This window comes from Mobula hypostoma, chromosome 2, assembly GCF_963921235.1.
Source record: "Mobula hypostoma chromosome 2, sMobHyp1.1, whole genome shotgun sequence".
Lineage (NCBI taxonomy): Eukaryota > Metazoa > Chordata > Chondrichthyes > Myliobatiformes > Myliobatidae > Mobula > Mobula hypostoma.
Window position 1 is genome coordinate 14,717,216 of NC_086098.1, and position 17,664 is coordinate 14,734,879.

General features: G+C 39.7%; 1 protein-coding gene across 2 annotated transcripts in view; it reads left to right on the top strand.

Moving 5' to 3' along the window:
- Positions 1-17,664, top strand: part of LOC134338109 (histone deacetylase 2-like) — a 68,664-nt gene that overhangs the window by 26,923 nt on the left and 24,077 nt on the right. For both annotated transcript variants that reach the window (XM_063033659.1, XM_063033665.1), the window contains 5 exons: positions 9,779-9,891; positions 9,991-10,108; positions 10,873-10,947; positions 11,105-11,243; positions 15,421-15,562. In XM_063033659.1, coding sequence (XP_062889729.1) covers positions 9,779-9,891; positions 9,991-10,108; positions 10,873-10,947; positions 11,105-11,243; positions 15,421-15,562 — 587 coding nt within the window. The remainder of the gene's footprint in view (positions 1-9,778; positions 9,892-9,990; positions 10,109-10,872; positions 10,948-11,104; positions 11,244-15,420; positions 15,563-17,664) is intronic.

Here is a 17,664-nt window from a genome sequence, read left to right on the forward strand (position 1 = left end):
AATCACTATTATGCCTCACTCTTTTCAATACAGTGATTATTTATTGATTTTTTTTCTCCTGTGCATGCACTATCTAATTTATTTAGCTCAAGTAAATTTACATGTGAAAGCAATTCCACTGCATTTGGCAATTCTAGGCAATAAAAATAACCTTTTTGAGATTGGAATACATCAATTGTTTTTGATTTTCTTGCTTCTATACATTTACCTAGCTGTGAGAACTAGATAAAGGCAAATTAGTAGATCATAAGATATAGTAGCAGAATTAGGCCATTCGGCCCATCATGTCATCATGGCTGATCCATTATCCCTCTCAGCCCCAATTTCCTCCCTGTATCCTTTCATGCTCTGACTAATCAAGAATCTATCAACCCCTTCCTTAAGTATACTGAATGACTTGGCCTCCACAGCTGCCTGTGGCAACAAATTCACAGATTTCCCCACTCTCTGCCTCTTCATCTCCACTCTAAATGGTCCAGTGAAGCAAGGCTTCACCAGTGCTTTATAAAGCCTCAACATTACATTCTTGCTTGTAATGTTCTGATGCTTCTGAAAATATTGAACTTAAGCTGTCTCCAATTTAAATTGTGGGGTTGGTGCTGTCTTCTTAGAGAAAATCGCAGAAGACAGGTGGATGGCATGGAGGCATTTGTGATCTCAAGAGAGAATGAAGTTGTTTGGGGAAGATGCAAGCCAGTGAGGACAATGAATAATTTAAGGGTGGGAAGGGATGTGTTCAGTGTAGAGCATGAGAGGCATCTAGTATACAGTGAGGTGTGATAATTGAGGGCCCTAGCTAGAAAGCACTCCTTTCTCTTCCAGGCTGAAGGGGTTCAAAGTAAATTTATTCTTTAAGTAAATATATGTCACCATATATAATTTGTTTTCTTGCAGGCATACACTACTGTGCAAAAGTCTTAGGCACACAGATATGGCTAGGGTGCCTAAGCCTTTTGCACAGTGCAGTAGTAATTCGATGTGTTGCACTGGATTGCTGCTGCTGCAAAAAAGCAATAATAAACCTGATTCTGATATGGGTCTCTATTGTGGACTGAGAGTGGAAAGGGGGCAGAGGGAGGGGAATCATGTTGGGAAAAAGGGGAGGGAGCAGGAAGCAGCAAGGAGACGTTTTGTAATGATCAATAAACCATTTGTTTGGAATCCAATTTCCTTGGCTGGTGTCTGAGGGCTGAGCGTGTCTACACCTGCGTCATCTCCCAGCCCTGGCACTCCTTGTCTGCCACCTGTCCCACACTCCTCCCATGGCGCTCCTCTCTTGCCATTCCCAAGATCCTTACAAACTTGCTGTTTGCTGAATGTTGAAAAATACAGCACTGTGCAAAGGTCTGATGCCCTAGCTGTATATATGTGATTACAACTTTAGTACAGTACTGTACTCAGTAAATCCAAAACCATAATAGAATCAACAAAAGACCGCACCCAACGGGCAGACAAACAAGCTCTGTGCAAAAGACAACTAAACGTGCAAATACAGAAGAAAAGAAATAATAACAAATATGCAATAAATATTAAGAAGAGGAGATGAAAAATCCTTGAAAGGGAGCTCATAGGTTGTGGGAACAGTTCAGTGATGGTATAAGTGAAGTTATCCCCACTGGTTCAGGAGCCTGATGGTTGAAGAGTAGTAACTGCTCCTAACCTGATGGTGTGAGACCTTAGGCTCCCTTACCTTCTTCCTGATGACAGTAGTGAGAGGAGAGCAAGTCCTGTGTGGTTTCATCCAGAAATTCCTAACTTTGACTGTCTTGTTTACCAAGGCCTGGGTGACCCAGCCTGCTAATGATAAAGTTGGGACACCTAATATCATTTATCCTGCAACGCTATTAATAGAAATATAAATTAAAATCGGAAAATGTTTTCTAGGCAGCTAAGATTTGGTACTGAAATAAGTGAATTTTTACCATCTTGTCTGACACAAACTTGCTCATTTCAGTGAGATAATTATCCATTTTATTTATGTTCCAACTTTGAAACCAATTTTTAACTAGGAAAGTAGGATATTTAATGAATATAAGTTGTTCATTCAACTCATGAAATCAGTGCCAGTCAAGAGAGTTACCCAACATTAGATCTATAGGTTTCAGTTATCAACTCAAGGACAACAAGATCAGGAATGAAAATAAATCAGTCATGCAGCATTTATATCAACATAAAAGCAAAGCCCTTTATTTAAATATATCTAATAGTGTACTTTTTCAGCCTGGATCCCATGCTGGAAGAAAACTATAATTAATATTTATATTTAGAATTTTGAAATTGGGAGTTATGGAGGTCCAGATGATGATTTCAATGAGCTCTGCATATGTTGAATTATTTATATTTGATTATAACCACACTATTCAATATGGTTGAACATATACTCATCATACTCTGTTATAACTCCACTTTAGCCAAAGTGCTACACCTACCCATTCATCTTCATTCAACAGTCTTTCCAAGTGAGGCAACACTTCACCAGTGAATCTGCTGGGGTCATCTATTGTGTCTATTGCTTCTGATGCTGCCTCCTGTACATTGCTGAGACCTGTCATAAATTTGGGGACTGCTTTGTTGAGCACCTCCGTTCCATCTGCGAAAAGTGGGACTTCCCAGTGGTCAAACATTTAAATTCCAATTCCCATTCCCATTCCGACATGTCTGTTTATGGCCTCCTCTTGTGCCACGATGAAGTCACCCTCAGGGTGGAAGCCAAACACCTTATATTCCATCTAGTTAGCCACCCACAATATGGCATGAATATTGCTTTCTCCTTCAAGTAAAACAAATTTTCCCATATATTTTCCCTTTCCCTTTTCTACCCTCCTATCACCTCCCTGTGGTAGCCCTCCTCCCTCCCTTTTTCCTATGGTCCACTTTCCTTTCCTATCAAATTCCTTCCTCTCTAGCCCTTATCCTTCCTAACCACCTGACTTAACCATCACCTTCTAGCTAGCCTCCTTCCCTTCTCCTGCCTTTTTATTCTGGTGTCTTTCCCAGGGTTTTGGCCTGAAACGTTGACTGTATATTCATTTCCAAAGATGCTGCCTGGCCTACTAAGTTCCAGCATTTTGCGTGTGTCCACTTTTAATAGTTGACACATGAAATACTAGGTTCGCTTAACAAGACATCTATTGTTTTTTTGATCGTTTCCCTTATAAAAATGCACTTTGAGGGTATGTTGTAAGATCAGAATCGGGTTTAATATCACTGGGATATGTCGTGAAATTTGTTGCTTTACAGCAGCAGTACTTTGCAATAAGACCATAAGGCATCGGAGCAGATTTAGGCCATTTGGCTCATCATGTCTGATCCAACCATTCTATCATGGCTGCTTTATTACCCCTCTCAACCCTATTCTCCTCCCCATAATCTTTGACACTCTTACCAATGTAGAATCTATCAACCTTTACTTTAAATATACCCAACGACTTGGCCTCCACAGCCGTCTGTGGCAATGAATTCCACAGTTTCACCACACTCTGGCGAAAGAAGTTTCTCCTCCTCATTGTTCTAAAGGGATGACTTTCTATTCTGAGGCTCTGCCCTCTGATACAAGTCTCCCCCACTATGGTAAACATCCTGTCAACATTCATTCTATCTAGGCCTTTTAATGAGATCCTCTGACACACAGACACACGCACACACGCACGCTCGCTCACTCACTCGCTCTTCTAAACACCAGCAAGTATAGGTCCAGAGCCATCAAACTCTCCTCAAACATTCACCCTTTTGTTCCCCGGCTCATTCTCGTGAATTACTTCTCCAATGCCAGTACATCTTTTCTCTGAAAAGGGGCCCAAAGCTGCACATGATACTCCACATGCATTCTGACCAATGCCTCATAAAGCCTCACCTAATAATATGATAGTTGAGATTAACAAGGTTACCCATAAATACAACGAGTAGTAAAGGCTTTGGAAGACTCGTCAACCTTGGGATTATTTAAGCACATATGTTGTTTGACTGATTTATTCAATAGTTATTTTTTTATTTGAATAAATCAAAGAGTGAACCTTTAAAATGTTGATGTGCTTTAGAATTGTAAAAGGGCAATTGGTTGATATTTAAATAAGTAATCCTAGGCAATCTTTCAGAGATTTACTGAACTATCATTGGGTACTGTGTCTGTAAAAAGTTTATATGTTCTCCCTGTGACTGCTTGGGATTCCCCCTGGTCTTCTGGTTTCATGTCATTTGATTGTTTACTGTCACTTCCAGTACACAAGTGTACAATAATTTGTGTGGATGAGGGAAATGTGCAGTCAATGATTTGAATCAGGCCCTTGATCTTGTCCAGCTGAGGGGTCTCGACCTGAAACATCAACTCTCCAGTTCCTTTCATAGATGCTGCATGACCTGCTGAGTTCCTCCAACATTTTATGTGTCTCTGAATTCCATCATCTTGTGTCTCTAAGACTGATTCTAATCCTGTTAGAACATGCGTTCAATAGTATGTAAGACAGCATGTGCTAAAAGCATTCCAAGATTCAAGATAAAAGGTTTTTAAATGTTATTTCTAGTACACGTGTAAAGGAGAATGAAATAATTGTTACTCCAGAACCAATGCAACACAAAATAAATACAATAAGATGAAGAATAATAATAAAAAAACACAATAAATGTAAATATGTAAGATAGCTTGTGTACAGAGATTGTATGTCCATAGAGTGACACTAGGCACAGGAGTGTCTGTAAGTAATGTAACAGACAGGGAATGATAAAGTAGTGATGGTGGGGGGGGGGTATGGAGAGGAGGGTCAGTGGGTGGAGCCTTAATGCTTCAGTAAAGTAATTGTTTTTGAGTCTGGTCGTGGATGTAGCCTCCTCCCTGATGTGAGTGGAACAAACAATCCTTGAGCAGGGTGGGTGGGGTCCTTCAGAGTGTCACTGGCCCTTTTCTGTATAAATACTGTACGCCCTTGATGGCAATTAGGCTGGTGATGCATTGGACAGTTTTGACTACCGATTGTAGAGCCTTCCTATCCACCACAATGTAGTTTCCAAACCATTCAGTGATGCAGCATGTTAAGATTCTCTCCACTGGCTATCTGTAGAATGTAGAGTCCTCCCACTTTCCAAAGTCGTACGGTTAAGGTTAGAGAATTGTGGGCGGGCTGTGTTGGTGCCAGAAGCACGGCAACACTGGCGGGCTGCTCAGCACAATCCTCACTGATTTGATTTGATGCAAATGGAGCATTTCACTCTATGTTCCAATGTACGTGTGACAAATAATCTCTTTATCCTCTGCGCTTTCGAGAAATACTTCAAATTAATTCTTCTGTCAACTTTTATTTTATCCCTTTGAAACTTGTCAAATTTCATATATATTTATATAATGTATTATTTCAGCTTTGTTCCCCATGGTGCGTATGCTATATTTTGAAACACTGAGAATTTTTAAGAAAGCATTTTACATTTTTTATTGAGCTCCAAAATAATGGGTAAGAAGTGGTTCTAAATTTTCTCTTTGTAGAACTTGAGTAAGACTATAAGATATAGGAGAAGAAGTAGGCCTTTTGGCCCATCAAGTCTGCTCGGCCATTCAATCATGTGCTCATCCAATTCTTCCAGTCATCCCCACTTCCCTGCCTTCTCCCCATACCCTTTGATGCCCTGGCTAATCAAGAACCTGTCTATCTCTGCATTAAATGCAGCCAATGACTTGGCCTCCACAGCTGCTCATGGCAACAAATTCCACAGATTTACCACCCTGTGACTGAAGTAATTTCTCCGCATCTCTGTTCTAAATGGACTTCCTCCATTCCTGAAGTCATGCCCTCTTGTCCTAAACTCCCCTACCATGGGAAATAATTTTGCCATATCTAATCTGTTCAGGCCTTTTAACATTTGGAATGTTTCTATGAGATTCCCCCACCCCCGCCACCATTCTCCTGAACTCCAGGAAATACAGCCCAAGAGCAGCCAGACGGTCCTCATACAGTAACCCTTTCATTCCTGGAATTGTTCTCATGACTCTTCTCTGAACCCTGTCCAATGTCAGAACATCCTTTCGAAAATAAGGGGCCCAAAACTGCACACAATACTCCAAGTGTGGTCTCACGAGTGCCTTATAGAGCCTCAACATCACATCCTGACTCTTGTATTCTATACCTCTAGAAATGAATGCCAACATTGCATTCGCCGCCTTCACCACTGACTCAGCTTGGAGGTTAACCTTTAGGGTATCCTGCACAAGGACTCCCATCTCTGCATTTTGAATTCTCTCCCCATCTAAATAATAGTCTGCCCGTTTACTTCCTCCACCAAAGTGCATGACCATACACTTTCCCACATTGTATTTCATTTGCCACCTCTTTGCCCATTCCACTAAACTATCTAAGGCTGCCTGTTTCCTCAACACTACCCGCTCCTCCACCTATCTTTGTATCATTGGCAAATTTAGCCACAATCCCATTAATCCCATAGTCCAAATCATTGACATATATCGTAAAAAGCAGTGATCCCAACACTGACCCCTGTGGAACTCTGTTGGTAACCTGCAGCCAGCCAGAATAGGATCCCTTTATTCCCACTCTCTGTTTTCTGCCAATCAGCCAGTGCTCCACCCATGCTAGTAACTCCCCTGTAATTCCATGGTCTCTACATCTACTGCATTTCCTTTGTCTACCCTGCTTGTAATTTCCTCAAAGAATTGCAGTAGGTTAGTCAGGCAGGATTTTCCTTTCAGGAAACCATGCTGGCTTTGGTCTATCTGGTCATGTGCCTCCAGGTATTCAGTAATCTTATCCCTAACAATCGATTCCAACAACTTCCCAACCACTGAGATCAGGCTAACAGGTCTATAGTTTCCTTTCTGCTGCCTCCCACCTTTCTTAAATAGCGGAGTAACGTTTGCAATTTTCCAGTCAAGTCAAATCACTTTTTTTTTGTAATTTTGACCATAACTGCTGGTACAGTACACAGTAAACACAAGATAACGTTTTTCAGGACCATGGTGCTACATGAACAATACAAAAACTACACTGAACTACGTAAAACAACACAAAACTACACTAGACTACAGACCTACCCAGGACTGCATAAAGTGCACAATACAGTGCAGGCACTACAATAAATAATAAATAATAAACAAGACAATAGGCACAGTAGAGGGCAGTAGGTTGGTGTCAGTCCAGGCTCTGGGTATTAAGGAGTCTGATGACTTGAGGGAAGAAACTGTTACATAGTCTGGTCATGAGAGCCTGAATACTTCAGTGCCTTTTGCCTGGTGGCAGGAGGGAGAAGAGTTTGTATGAGGAGTGCATGGGGTCCTTCGTAATGCTGTTTGCTTTACGGATGCAGCGTGTTTTGTAAATGTCTGTAATGGCAGGAAGAGAGACCCCGATGATTTTCTCAGCTGACCTCACTATCCGCTGCAGGGTCTTGCGATCTGAGACGGTGCAATTTCCGAACCAGGCAGTGATGCAGCTGCTCAGGACGCTCTCGATACAACCTCTGTAGAATGTGGTGAGGATGGGGGATGAGGATGAGTCATCCGGTACAATGCCAGAATCTGCCCATTCTTGAAAGATCTTTGTTAATGTCTCCGCAATCTCTCCAGCTACTTCCTTCAGAACCCAAGGGTGCATTCCATCAGCTTCAGGAGATTTATCCACCCTCAAACCATTAAGCTTCCTGAGCACCTTCTCAGTCGTAATTTTCACAGCACATACTTCACTTCCCTGACACTCTTGAATGTCTGGTATACTGCAGACGTCTTCCACTGAAGACTGATGCAAAATACGCATTCAGTTCCTTTGCCATCTCCGCGTCTCTCATTACAATGTCTTCAGTACACTGCAATCAAGCTGTCTTGATGACACCCAATGAAAATAGTTCTGTTTTTAAATGAAAAATCAACTGTTTGGCCATTCAATAGTTATCTTTTCTGTCTTAGTTTTGGAGCTGGACTGGATACATCTTTGGTCTCATATTAGTATAACAGTAGTTTTATTTTCCCAAACGGGATGAATTCATTGTGTCAGGCAGAATCTATTGAGTGAAAAAAAACAGTCGTTGTTGCAGGTTGAGAGCCTTCCTAAAGACAGAAGAGAAGAGGGAGATAGCAAGTATAAAGGGTGGGGAAGTGGAGCGAGAGCTGGTGGGTGGTAGGTGAATCCAAGTGAAAGGGAGGAAGATAGGGAGGTGAGTGGGGTAGTGGGAATAATGTAAGCAACTGGGAGGTGATAGGTGGTATTGTCCAAGATAAAATACGAGGGGTAATTGATAAGTTCATGGCCTAAGGTAGAAGAAATCAATATTAGAAAACCTAGCACATTTATTTTTCAAGCAACACACATAAAAGTTGCTGGTGAACGCAGCAGGCCAGGCAGCATCTCTAGGAAGAGGTGCAGTCGACCTTTCAGGCCGAGACCCTTCGTCAGGACTAACTGAAGGAAGAGTGAGTAAGGGATTTGAAAGTTGGAGGGGGAGGGGGAGATCCAAAATGATAGGAGAAGACAGGAGGGGGAGGGATAGAGCCGAGAGCTGGACAGGTGATAGGCAAAAGGGGATACGAGAGGATCATGGGACAGGAGATCCGGGAAGAAAGTCAGGGAGGGGGGACCCAGAGGATGGGCAAGGGGTATATTCAGAGGGACAGAGGGAGAAAAAGGAGAGTGAGAGAAAGAATGTGTGTATAAAAATAAGTAACAGATGGGGTACAAGGGGGAGGTGGGGCATTAGCGGAAGTTAGAGAAGTCGATGTTCATGCCATCAGGTTGGAGGCTACCCAGACGGAATATAAGGTGTTGTTCCTCCAACCTGAGTGTGGCTTCATCTTTACAGTAGAGGAGGCCGTGGATAGACATGTCAGAATGGGAATGGGATGTGGAATTAAAATGTGTGGCCACTGGGAGATCCTGCTTTCTCTGGCGGACAGAGCGTAGGTATTCAGCAAAGCGGTCTCCCAGTCTGCGACGGGTCTCGCCAATATATAAAAGGCCACATCGGGAGCACCGGATGCAGTATATCACCCCAGCCGACTCACAGGTGAAGTGTTGCCTCACCTGGAAGGACTGTTTGGGGCCCTGAATGGTGGTAATGTATGTTGCTTGAATTTCCAGCATCTGCAGAATTCCTGTTGTTTACATTTATTTTTCCTACATTTACACACTTAGTCCAGCGGTCGTGGAGCATACGGATCACTTCTTTGTAGAAGTCAGCGTCTTGGACCTCCAGAAAATGGTCAACAGCAGGGGTGATTGATAAGTTTGCGGCCTAAGGTAGAAGGAGATGACAACTTCAAACTTACTGCATTGTCACTCAAAGAGTTGAACTGCACGTGTGTCTAACGAGAGCTGTATAACTCATCTCCTGCTAACCTTAGGCCATGAACTTATCAATCAGCCCTGCAGTGGACAACTTCAACAAAGAAGGGATCCGTATGCTCCACGACCACTGGACTAAGTGTGTACATGTAGGAGGGGACTATGTTGAAAAATAAATGTGCTAGGTTTTCTAAAATTGACTCCTTCTACCTTAGGCCACAAATTTATCAATCACCCTCTTATGTTTTTGGCTTTTAAAAATACTTTTAAATTCCTTTTTCGTCATATCTAGTATTCACGTTTTGAGAAATGTATTGCCTGTGGCTTGCTGTTGAAAAACTGAATCCACAATAAATATCTTAATAGGATTCTTTGGCACTGATACTTGCTTTACTTGATCGTCAGGACTCAGCTGATGAACTATATTGGAACTATAGTTAATTCACTGAGATTTAATGATGCTTGAAAAACTGCAGTTTTTATTCTTGTAACATTTTCATTTTTACTAGGTGATATTGGAAACTACTATTATGGCCAGGGACATCCCATGAAACCACATCGAATCCGTATGACCCATAATCTACTGCTGAATTATGGCTTATACCGAAAGATGGAAATTTATGTAAGTTGGTGCTTGTATCTTCTATTAACCTGAGTAGTTGAAGATTAAAGAGGAGTTGACAATAATACAACCTGGTTATTATTTTTATTTTTCCACTAGCGACCACATAAAGCTGTAACTGAGGAGATGACGAAGTACCATAGTGATGACTACGTCAAATTTCTGCGATCAATACGACCAGATAACATGTCAGAGTACAGCAAACAGATGCAAAGATGTAAGAATATAATTTAAACTGTTTTGTACAATACAATTTTATGATGAACTGTGGAGGATATTGTAAAAGTCCACTGATATAATCCCAAACCAAACTATTAATTGCTTTTATTCCAAAGTTCCACATGTCATCTAAAATGTAGTAGAAAAGTTCAAAGTGGTTGTTTCTCTCTTTTTCAGCTGCATATTTGAAATTATTCTGTTTCTAGTTAGTAAGAAAGAAATAATTGATTTTCTTTCCTCGTCCATAAGGAAGCATGGTATGGGAAATAGATATATAATCTTGTGGAGTCATACAGTGAAGTTGAACGGAGTTAAGGAACTCCTAACGTCTCTCAGAATTGCATTGAAAAAATCTTTGGAGTAAATTAATTCAATATTGGAAGAGGCTTCAATTTAAAATGCCACCCAGCAGTTGGTGCTCAGTATTGAAAAGACATATCTGACTATGTTACATGCTCAAAACCATTTAAACCTTCAACTTTCTGATTTGAAAGCAATATCAGTTGAATTATAGTTACGCTGAAATGGTAGTAGTAGGAATCCTGATAAATTCAGGGTGCCATACGTGATTTTACTGCTAAGATGTATTTTACTTCTGACTTAGGGCTGCTTTTGCTATATTTGTACAGATACTTCCATTCTGAATAAGCCAGCTGAAACACTCTGTCTATTTAAAAAGAGTAATCAAAGTAATTAATTATTAATTTAAATGTTTTCTGTGATTGCTGTCAATATTTTCCAAAATTGCTTTTGTTCCTGCAGTTAACGTTGGAGAAGATTGTCCCGTATTTGACGGAATGTTTGAATTTTGTCAGTTATCAACGGGAGGTTCAGTCGGTGAGATTTTACAAAGTTTCTGGGATGTACTTTAGCAGCAAAAGCTATTAAATTGTCATCGCAATTTAGCGAACTATTTCAAAATTCATTACAAATTCTATTGCAAGTCAAATTTCTACCATGTCAAAGAAAATATTGCTTTTTGTCTTCTACATAGCTGCAGCAGTAAAACTCAACAGGCAACAGACTGACATTGCAATCAACTGGGCTGGAGGCCTTCATCATGCCAAGAAATCTGAGGCATCAGGTTTCTGTTATGTCAATGATATTGTTCTCGCCATCCTTGAATTGCTGAAGTAAGTAAATTAGTTACTGTCTTTCTGAAGTCAGTCACTGACCTAATTTGGCTTATTCTACAGACGTGCAATTTACTGCATGAATAATTCAGTGGAATTTTCAATGCTCTAAAATTGCTAAATTGACTAAATACTAAATTTCCAAGGAAGTCCCTGTACAATATACTGTACTTTTTAAAGCTGGTAGTGTTGATGATGACACAATAGCGTAGTGGTTAGCACAATGATCTACAGTATCAGCAACCCAGGTTAGATTCCTGCTGCCGCCTGTAAGGAGTTTCTCCCCATGACCACTTGGGTTTCCTCTGGGTGCTCTGGTTTCCTCCCACAATACAAAGACATGCTAGTTGGTAGGTTAGTTGATCATTGTAAATGGTCCTGCGATTAGGCTAGGATTAAATCGGGGTGGTTGCTGGGTGGTGTGGCTCAAAGGGCCAGAAGACCTACTCCACGCTATGTAAATTTTTAAAAATATAGAAAAATAGCATAAAATCGATCATCTGTCACACCCAATCTATGCTGAAATCTTATCTCTGATCAGAGCTGCTTTTCTTATCCACAAGCGTGGGTTTGTCTTTTACCCATATCCGTAATCCATTGTTATTTCTTTACAGTTTCCTTTTGTCTTTTTATTTAATTATTTAGTTTGCTACCTTTTCAGTAGCATCTGCAAGTCTGTGTGCTACTCTCTCCTGCCCAATATATGCATCATTGATTTGCACAGAATCTGTGCCAGAACACTCTCCTGCGTACCATTGTGACCGACTTGTAAACACTTTGAAAAATCTGATAGGCTCCTTCCTTCTAGTTTTTAATTCAGCTTGCTCCTTTTTATCAGTACTGTGCTTCTGTTTTCTTAAAGAAGAGAAAATCTGCCATTGCTGCACATCCAAGGCAACACACACAAAATGCTGGAGGTACTCAGTAGGCCAGGCAGCATCTATGAAAAGGAAAAAAGTAATCGATGTCTCGACCCAAAACGTTGACTGTTTACTCTTTTCCATAGATGCTGCCTGGCCTGCTGAGTTCCTCCAGCATTTTGTGTGTGTTGCTTTTTCAAACAACCTGTTTAAAATCACGTTGCTGTCTTCTCATCTGGATATTTAATGCTTTCTTCAATTTCAGCTTCCTGTTTTTGCCTACAGTACTGTACAGAACAGCTAATTGAAAGTACGTATGTACAGTACTGTGCAAAAGCAAATGTGTGTAGCTAGGATGCCTAAGACTTTTTGCACAGTAGTGTAAGCTGTTTTATTACATTATTTCCTGCTTGAGTTAATTTTGATTTGATTTAAAGCACATGATGGAAAGATATCCATATCCATCCTCTCTTTGCTCTTGAAACAATACCTGTGTTGGTGTTAATATTGGTAAACATTTAGTAGATACGGTACTGTGCAAAAATCTTAGACACACCAGTTAGCAAAATGTGCCAAAGACTTTTGCATAGTACAGCATCTCCTTGATTTCCATACTTTGAATTAACTGTTCTGTAATTACACAGTACTTATCTAATTGTTCCCTTTATAAACTGTTTGTTTTATTGGTCATTTTCCGTACAGTCTTGAGAACACCTGAATTTCCCATTTTCTTTCCACTTTGAATCCCTCATCCTCCATCCACCCTAAATAATTTCCACAAACTCCTTATAATCTGAGTACTTACTTTGCCTTCAACTTGCCACCATCAGTATTTTTCCTTCTAATACCTCTTATCACTATTCTATGGATTAAGTGTTTATTTATTCTGTGAATGCCAAATCAAGCTACTTGCTAATTATATCTGCCAATTTCTATTGTCCCTCAGAACCCACATCTTCTAATGAGTAAAATAAAATTTGTTGCAATATAGTGAACATTTTCTCATCATGCTTCCCCTCTTTATCTTAACATCTTTGTCGATGTAGAAATGAGTGATTAAGAAAAGATTGATTCCATATGCCCTCTTAATATTTTTTGTAGCATCATTATTTATCAGGCTGAATTTGATGGTGTGTATTTGTTCTATATCTTTTCAGTCTTTTTAAAGCTATTCCAATATTGGTTTCCTTGGAGTCGATCTTTTTTGTTTCACTTTGGGCAGCTTGCTTCTTGTCATTATAAAAGTCTCCTCTATTTCTGTCTCGTTTTGTCTAATTTTCCTAAGTGTTCAACAATGAGTCTGTAAATAGCATCATATTATGATCATTTGTCCCAAAATGTCACTTGTATCAATTATTTCCCCAACCAATGTCTTGTTATTCATAATTAAAGTTAGTAATACATCTTCGCTTGTAGAGAATAGAAAATATCCAACCCACTCTTTAGAAATTTTATCTCCTTTTCTCCCTCTTTTCTAATTATCATGCCCTTTAATTCTAGATTCTCCAGCCAGAAGAAGCAACCTCTTATCTATTCCATCAATCTTTATTTGATAATATTTTCAAAAATACCATGCTCCACTTCTAAACTCCAGTGAATGTAGGGTAATTAGCTCAGTCTCTGTTAATAGCACAACCTCCTCACCTCAGGATTCACCTTAGTATATCAATACCTTGCTGCAGTTCACGCCCCCTCCCGTTGCAATTTTGTAAAAGCCCAATTCAGCTGTTCAATGAAATCAACCATATGAAAGATTAACAAATATTATCAATAAAGACAATAAAATCAGAAGGAAATGCTAGTTTCTTACCTATTGACCAATTAGATATAAATTTCCATTAAAGAAGAAAGAAAGGGCACCAGGTGAGATGGGGATTGAATTATATGTAGAATGGACTAGTAGATGTTTAAAACTCTTGTATAAGACCATAAGAATTAGGCCAGTTGGCCCAAAGCATCTGCTCCACCATTTCATCATGGCTGATCCATTTCCTTCTCAGCCCCAATCCCTTCATGCTTTCCATTGATTTCAATGGACGGGAAAACAATTAGGGGTATAGCAAGTTGCTGAACTGCTTCTCTGTATTTTGTAACTTATTGAAGCTTAAATTTCACCCACAAGATATTCTAACAATTTAACGCTGAAGCCACATTTGAAGCAAAAATAGAAATTCTATCCTATTCCAACAGCAAATCATTAATGTTTTTATTCTTGACTTGGCAGTTTGGTCTACATATATCTATAACAATAACTCATTCAATGCTATTAATAAAAAAAAAGGCTTGAGAAGAATTACAAGAAAGGTTTTACACTATTGTGCTATTTTCCAGTATAAGAATCCTGATAGATTAACAATGTGTCAAATGACACATATTTCCGCCCTATTTTTGACAACTTCTCCCTTCCTTTCCGGTCCCAATTAAGGGTCTAGACGCAGAATATTAACAGTTTATTCCTTCCCATAGATGCTGCCTGACCTGCTGAGTTCCTCTAGCATTTTGCCTGTGTTTTTCTGGATTTCCAGCTTCTGCAGAATCTGGTCTTTATTTCCACCTTTGCAATATTGCCTGATATTACTTCTGCCTCAGCTCATCCTCATTCATGTCTTTGTTACTTGCGGACTTGATTAATCTAAAACAGTCCAAGTCAGTTTCCCTAACTCTACTGTACAGTTCTGGCTTCCTAAGTCTGAACTCTCATGAGGGTCAATTCATTATAATTGCTGGCCTGTATTAGCTCTTCATGAAACAGAAACACAATTTTGGCCTGTTAGTTAATCTAAAATTTAATAGTTCCACCTTTAGAACCTAGGTCTTCGATTATCAAGGCACAATCTTCAACTTTCCTCAAAAAATTTAATAATATTTCTGCTTTGCTTTCTTCATTTAATGCAGTTTTAAAATAATTTAAATGCTAATCTTTGACCAAGCATTTGGTTACTTGTCCTCAACAGGTCAGGCAGCATCTACGAAGAGGAATAAACGGTCAACGTTTCGGGCCATGATCCAAGACTCTCGGCCCAAAATGTCAACTCCACAGATGCTGCCTGATGTGCTGAGTTCTTTCAACATTTTGTGTGTGTGTTGTTCTGGATTTCAAGCATCTGCAGAATCTCTTGTGTTTATGGTTATTTATTCTAACTTATGTTTGGATCATTTTTGTTTGATCCATTGAGAACCTTGGGACACTTTTGTGCATGGATACTGTAAAGATGGATACTGAAGAATCTCTTTGAAATGGCTACAAATTAATTGGATCACGATGTTCCATGTGAGCACCTTTTTTTCATAACAGGATGTATTTTCTCTTTCTGCAGATACCATCAAAGAGTTTTGTATATTGACATAGATATCCACCATGGAGATGGGGTGGAAGAGGCCTTTTATACAACAGATCGTGTAATGACTGTATCATTCCATAAGTATGGTGAATATTTCCCTGGCACAGGGGATCTTCGGGTAAGTACAAAACAAAAACAACAGATACTGAAAATCTGAAGTAAAATCAGGAACTCCTACAGGTTGACAGCAGGTTGGGCAGTAAGTGTGGAGAAGTAGTCAAAGGTGATACTTTGGGCCTTAAATCTGAACTGAGGTAAAGTTAGAAACTACCTGTTTTAAGTTGTAGAGAAGGAAGAGTTGAAGACAGCAAAGAGAAATGCCTGTGATAGGGCACAGAACATGACAGTTTGAGTAACTCAGAAGTAGTTGGTACCAACTGTGAGAGGATAATGAATGATTATAGATTTATCTGGAGGAGATGTACATGGAAGGAAAAGATTGAAGGCGGAGGAAAAGGAAATCAGCAGTGTTGGGACTGTAGACTGGAAAACACTGGAGTTATGGAAATCTAAAAATAAATACTGGATTGACTGGAGAGAAGAATGCAGTTAGTGTTACTGTTAATGACATTTCATCAGAACAAACCTAAACACAAACTGGAAAGGGTAGTTATCTGAAATTCTTGAATTCATTGTGAAATTCTGATGTTTTTAACATGTCCTTATGAAAGCCACGGTAGCATAGTGGTTAGTGAAACAGTATTATTGCTCCGGACGTTGGAGGTTGGAGTTCAATTTTGATGTCGTCTCTAAGAAGTCTGCAGGTCCTCCCCATGTAATGCATGGGTCTTCCCCAGGTGCTGCGGTTTTCTTCCACAGTCCAAAGACGTTTTGGTTCGTAGGTTAATTGGTCATTGTAAATTGTTCAGTGATTAATTCAAAGTTCAATGTACATTTATTATCAAAGTATGTATACACTATACAACCTTGAGATTCATCTCCTTACAGGCAGTCACGAAACAAAACCTAAACAAATCCATTAGTAAAAAAGACCAACCAACACCCAGTGTGCAGAGAGAAAAAAAACAAATAGTGCAAACAATAAAAGTAAGCAAATAGCATTTAGAATGAAAGTGAGTCCTGAGACATGTAGCTCAGAGCAGGCCCACAGTCATGAAGCCCAGAGCAGGTCCTTGGCCTCAGCCTCAGTTTGGCAAAGGGTGGCTAGAGTTAAATCAAGGTTTGCTGGGTGGCACTGCTTGAATGGTTGGAAGAGCCTATTCCACACTGTGTCTCAATAAATAATAAATAATCAAAGATGATATGATGTTCCTCAAGTTTGCATTGAGATTCATTAGAACGGTGTAGGACATCAGGAAGGTCAGATTGGGATAAAGAATTAAAGTGACAGGCACTTCAAAGCTCAGGGTTACTCTACAGCTTGAACCTAGGTGTCTTGCATAGCGGTCATGTGAGTTTCTGTGTTGGAGAGGAGATTGCATCTGGGTATCAAATTAAGTTGGAAGAAGTGCAAGTGAATTGCCGAATCACTCAAAGATATATTTGAATCTTTTAGTGGTGGGAAGGGAGGAGGTAAAGGAGCAGTTGTTGCGCCTCCTGTGTTACATGGAGAGTAGGCTTCAGTAGAAATAGAAGAGTGACCCAGATAGTTGCAGAGAGAATGAACTATAGAATGATGAAAGGGAGTTGTTTCTAGTAGTGTCATCATGTTCAAGATGGTGTAAATTATGGAGGCTGGTCTAATGAATATGGATGCTGTTAGAGTGGAAGAAGAGGGAAAAATGAAAGTACTACCCTCAAACTGTTTGAGAAATACAAGGAGATGGACAGATGAGGTTGAGAGTATGGCTAACAATGGTGAAAAGAAAGCCACTATTAGTGAAGTAAAAGGTACAGTATCTCAGATTTAATTGTTTCAATAGACTGTGTATTGTAGAGGACTTTGTATTTAGCCCTTTATGAAGTATTTTAAATTGTTTAATTTGTTTTTATCAGAGACTCTTTTAAAATCAGGAGATTGCTAGCAGTGAGCTTTGTTTTTTCAGGAGGACATAAGGATGCAGGGTTGAATTCAGCCTTCCATCCATTTTGTAAGAGGATAGTGTGGACAGGGAGGCTGTCCAGCAATGCTAATCCCAGCATGATCTGGCATGGTAAACTGAGACTCAAAGAAATCAAAAGAAATGCAGAATAGTTAATTTAAAAAATGCATTACCCACTTAGCTATGATTTTTGTATGTGAAAGCCTTTCCCTTAGCT